Source organism: Gavialis gangeticus, unplaced genomic scaffold, assembly GCF_001723915.1.
Source record: "Gavialis gangeticus isolate Ggan-Ray unplaced genomic scaffold, GavGan_comp1, whole genome shotgun sequence".
Taxonomy (NCBI): Eukaryota; Metazoa; Chordata; order Crocodylia; family Gavialidae; genus Gavialis; species Gavialis gangeticus.
Window position 1 is genome coordinate 78,027,432 of NW_017729024.1, and position 5,313 is coordinate 78,032,744.

The 5,313-nt window shown below is 44.5% G+C and overlaps 1 protein-coding gene across 1 annotated transcript in view; it reads left to right on the forward strand.

Annotated features, from left to right (window-relative positions):
• The first annotated feature begins 6 nt into the window (after positions 1-6).
• ISOC1 (isochorismatase domain containing 1) overlaps positions 7-5,313 on the forward strand; it is a 27,658-nt gene continuing 22,351 nt past the window's right edge. The window contains exon 1 of the mRNA XM_019517286.1: positions 7-292. Coding sequence (XP_019372831.1) covers positions 23-292 — 270 coding nt within the window. The 5' untranslated portion in view covers positions 7-22. The remainder of the gene's footprint in view (positions 293-5,313) is intronic.

The window sequence follows — 5,313 nt, forward strand, 5'->3', positions numbered from 1 at the left end:
GGGCCCGGCGGGCGGGCGGAAGATGGCGGCGGCGGAGGGTCCGTGCCCGGGGGGGACTGTGCCGGTCCTGTTCTGCTTCTCGGTGCTGGCGCGGCCGGCAGCGGTGCCGCGCGGGGCGGGACACGAGCTGCTCATCCAGAAGTTCCTGAGCCTGTACGGGGACCACATCGACCCGCACCGCAAGTTCGTGCTGCAGCTCTTCGCCGACGACTGGGGCCAGTACGTGGACCTGCCCAAGGGCTTCGCTGTGGGCGAGCGCTGCAAGCTGCGCCTCGTGCCCCTGCAGAGCCAGGTGAGCCTGGGCCCCGGGGGGCCTCCGCCGCCCTCAGCCCCGCCGAGCGCCTGCTGCCGCCCTGCGGGGGCAAGGGACTCGGGCCCGGCTTGGGCTCCCCTGGCGCCAGGGGCTGAGTCCCCTGTAAGAGACCAGAGTCCCCTGCAAGAGTTGAAAATCATAACCTGGTGGGTCACTTGGGCGGACGTGTTAATCAATTACCTGGTTTAACTTAGTGTTAGACCTGCCCCAGAAGTCAAACCCTCCCCGGGGCCCCCAGCACTTGCCCTGTGTCAGCACCCTTGAGAGGTGGCCCCTGGGTGCTAGAGCCTGCTGGAGAGGTTTGGGAGGGTGGCAGGCTGGGGTGGTAGGTCAGGGCTGAGGGTAGTCTAATGTAGAGGTTAGAGCACTGGTTCTCAACCTTTTTTTTTTTTGTACCAGGACCTATTCGTGAACATTGATGGCTGGTCCCAACCCAGTGTCCTTCACTCCCAACCCCTGCACCAGGCCCCAGCCCCCCAGTGTGTGGGGCAGGGGGAGCCCCATGAAGCCCCTTTCCACGGCTTCCCATGTTTTTCTTCTTTAAAGGAGAATCCATTTTAAAGTTTGTTGATCCATTTTTTAAGTTTGCTCATAACCCTTTCGTGTGTTCTTATGATCCATGGGTTGAGAAACACTGGGTTAGAGGATGGTTTGGATGGGGATGATCCTGCCTTAGGCAGGGGTTGCACAAGGTGATCTCTGGAGCTCCCTTCCAGCCCCACTTCTCTGGTGCTGGGGCTTGGGCTGGCAGCTTGAAAGTCGGTGCACGTTAGGCAGCTTTAAGAAGAAGCGTCGGAGCTGGTGCTCAGGGCATAAATTGCTGTCTTAAAAAATAAAAATAAAGAAGTCGGGCAACACATGGGGTAGCCCCACTGTGCCACTGCCTTGCTCTTGAATTGTAGCAGTGAGCTCCCAGGCTGAGGGAAGCTTCACTGTAGAGGCAAAAGGGATTAGGCAAAACCTAAATCCAGGAGGAAGCCACCCAACAAGCTTGCTTTTTGTATTGGAAAAAGGCCCATTATTAAGCTGGATAGTCTTAAGGTGCTTCCCAGAAGTATGCGCATCTCACGGCCACCCTTGGATTCAAGCTTCACGTTGAATGAATCCTGTTTCCTTCAGATGTATGGCGCATTGAGAGAGTAAACGCTAGTCATCTGAAATAACAGGTGCTGGACATTTATTTAACAAGTACATGGTAGGATAAAGTGAGGGAGGGGGCTTCATAGTTGGAAATAGTGAAGGTTGCTGTTTAAAGAGCTTCTTGCATCTCAGTTTTCTGTCAGACTTTAGGTGTCTCTGAGTCTTGCATCCAGTTTCACACAATAGGCTTCTTGTAACATGCAGGTTAGTAGGAGTTGTGTGGCAGTCAACCATGAAATCAGCATGCCAGACAGGATTTCATACTAAGCTATCTTTGTGTATGCTAACAATCCCTGCTGCATGCTGTGGCAGTTGCGCTTGGAGCAAAATTGGCTTTTCTTTCCCCTTTCCCACCTTGGGGAGTTATTAAAAAAATAAAATAAAACAGGATGTTGTGAAACAAAAATATGGATTTTATGTTCAGAAGAATGTGCAGATTTCAGTTGAAGTTAAAACGTGTGTGTGTGTGTGGGGCAGAAATTACAGATTAGCTAGAAATAGTATAATAAATGAAAAGTTTATTCTTTGGAACATTGGTAGGTTATTTGTATCTTCAGAAAAGACTTGTTTACAAACTAAATGTAAGCAACTGATGGAGGATGGGTTGAAATAAACTATCCAGTCAGACTTTTTGAATCTAATAATGTTGTTTTATACACCAGAAACATTTTTTTAAATATGTCTATTAGTATGTGTCAAAGATCCTCCCTGATACTTTCTCCCTGATGTTTCTTTCTTTAATTAGGCTGCCAAGGATGTGATTGGAACATGATATGGGATAGTCATAACAAGATGAAAAGATAGTGCCTGAGAACAGCATTTACAGAAGGAAGGGCTGAAGTTGTATTCATTCACAAATGTATATACGACCAGAGGAATTGTCATTTAATTAGCCATTGTTAGGGTCAAGTAAAGCAAAATTTTCCTGCAGAGTTGAGGGAGGGAAAACAGAGGAGTTCTGCTAAGTGAAAACGATCAGCATGGACTTCCAGTCCAAACTGAGTCAAGGGCATAAAGAAGCAATGTAAGTAATGAAATGGAAGCTAGCTTAGAGTTCATATAAACTAAGGCTGTATTAGTGACATAGATCATTTGCTTGTTTGTTTTCCTCTTCCAAATGCAAATACCACTGCAAGACATTCATGCAGATGATACTTCAAGCCATGATCCTTGATTTGAATCCATCTGCATGACTTGAGTCATAACTGCTGTCTTGAGCTACAAGAGTTAGTTTTGTGGTATCTGGTAATGCATCCTTAATAAACACAAATGACATTTTATTTGGTCATAATCTAACACAGGCTTCCAATCATTTTCATAGCACAGACCACATTGCGACGCTACTGTTATCTCATGGATTAACTATAATCCAATTATATGGCCCTATGGCAAAAGCAGTTGCTTGCATGAAAAAGTAAATAGGGCAGTATTCACTAGGTCTTAGTTGCCTCTTTCATGTAATTCAGCTGCTGATAATGAGGTTGAAACACCACTGTCTGACTAGCCAGCTCTTCTTGAACCTGCAGCAAATGGGCTTAATGATGGTACAGATTGGAAACATCTAGGGTACCACCCTGCTGAAACTACATTGCTTTACATGCATCAATGCAAGTCAGTAGGATAGGTGGGTTACATTTGGCATTCAACAAGACACAGCCTGTCAAATTTTTTAATTGCTGCCCAGCAGTCATGTAGAACAAGTTTCTGTAGTAAATACTGCTGGTCTGGCTACTAAGCTAAAACTCTTCTGTTTCCCACAACAAAAAAATCACTTCTTTCCTGATGCCTAACAGTTTGTGAGCAATGTCTTGCCTCAGAGGGTGTGAGACAAAACATATGTACATGCTGAATGAACAGAAGTGATTCCTTTTCACGTCACTAAGGACACGATCAGGTTCATCCTCTGGAGAAAAATAACAAAGTTATTTTGGGACCCTGTTAATTCAAGGCAGGGCATACGGGTAAGAAGGATTTGCTCATTACAGTTGGCTGTGCCAGAGAGGTAGGCTTCCTGAAGGGGCAAGTGGAAGGAAGGAGATGCTGATACTTTGGGGTTAGACTACATTTTTAGGGTTTGGAGATGTATCTGGAGGGAAGGCTACCATGCTTGTTATGGCTTGGGGAGTTTTGAGGATAGGAACGAAGTGCGTCAGTATGAAGCTGGAGATGATGTTTCATTTTATTATCGTTTTTGTGTTATTTGTGTTAACTCTCATCATTATTATTATACTTGTATCCTGGATTTATACACTTTTGGCTAAAAATTTATTAACAACCATCTTCATCTTAGTTACCAAACTGATGTTTAAAATTTTGTCAAAGCTGGTAATTTCAGGTGCATTTTAGAAGGAATTCTCACTTTTTGGTGCACATCTCAAGGTCAGTCTGCTCCTGTATGGTTGTAAGATTTTTGTGGGAAATACAGCCAAGAAGATGCTCTTTAGCAGCAGTTAAATATGAACTGCAACATTGAGTAGCTTCCAAGAAATTGTAATTTATTTTATTCAAATAAATATTTCAGCATTAGAACATTTTTTCCCACTTTCTGAAGTGTGAACCCATCCTCATGTATGTGCTCCCATGCCTTGTTTATTGCCTACCATTCAAGTCCTATGTTGAATACATTTTTTCTAATACCCTCAAGTTATTCTAGTGTTCTTATTGTAATATATGAGTTCTTCACAGGCCATATTGGATTTACCTTCAGATTTTACAAGAGAAAGGTTGAGGTATGGAGACTGCCAACATTTTGTAAGTGTTTGCTAAGTTTGGACAAACTTTTCATTTGTGTACAGAATTTGATGTGCACAGACAGGGTTGCCAACTCTCTGTAAATTTATGAATACTCTAAAAATAACCAAGCTAAAAATGACTGTCCGCAAAGAAATTGTGCTGTCCGTACATCTCAGAGTAGAAACAACTCCACAGAATTGGCTTCATAAAAGTGCTGTAGCTCATTGAAGCTCCAAGGTTGGAAAATGAGCTAGATGCATGATTAAAGCAGCAATGCCACCTGGTGTCTGAGCAGGAGTGCAGCACCCCAAAGGTATCTTTTCCCAGGGTTTCATGGCAACCCCAACCCAACCCCTCCAGCAGTGTGCTGGTGCTACTACTCCTAGTGCTGCCTCCCGTTTGCCTGTACCACTGATGGGTGGCAGGTAGGTAAGCAGTGGTCCTTCTTTGAGGACATATGCTTTGACGGGGGAATGGGGCTGGTGAAAGTAAGGCTGTGGAGGGGAGAGCAGCATGGTTCAGGGTGTACCCAGTACGGCGTGGGGGTGAGATGGGGACCCCTGAAGTGTGGGCAGCATGGTGTAAAATCATTACTGCAGTCAAGTAGAGTTATCAGCCCAAAAACATTTTTTTTCTCATCTCCAAACTTTTTTACTATAGGTTTGAACCCTGCCCTTGCCCAGGGTGTGGCAGAAGGGTTACCTTTACATTATGTAAAACACATACCAGTAAAAACACATCTCAGTAAAAAGAAAGTTTGGTCCTCAGTAAAAACTTTGAAGATTGTCTGTCTATAAATAACATTTATCTTGAATTGGCATTCCTGTGCCAGCCAGGACATGTCTAGACTGTCTGCAAACCATTCTTGCTAGTGCTTCAGTAAAGCCTAGCAAACCAATTCCATATACCCTGAATCTCAGAAGGATGTAATTTAGTCTTTCTTAACTCAGTACTGGGCATGTGCTAAGAAACATTCCTAGGACAAAAACTTAGGGTATGGGGCCAGCACTGTACTAAGAATGGTTGCATTGCATTTTTTTCCAGGTGTTAAGTGTGATATGCCATGTGTAGATGGTTCGAATGCAATGGACGCTTGGTCCTAGGTTCTGATTTTTTTTTTTTTTTTT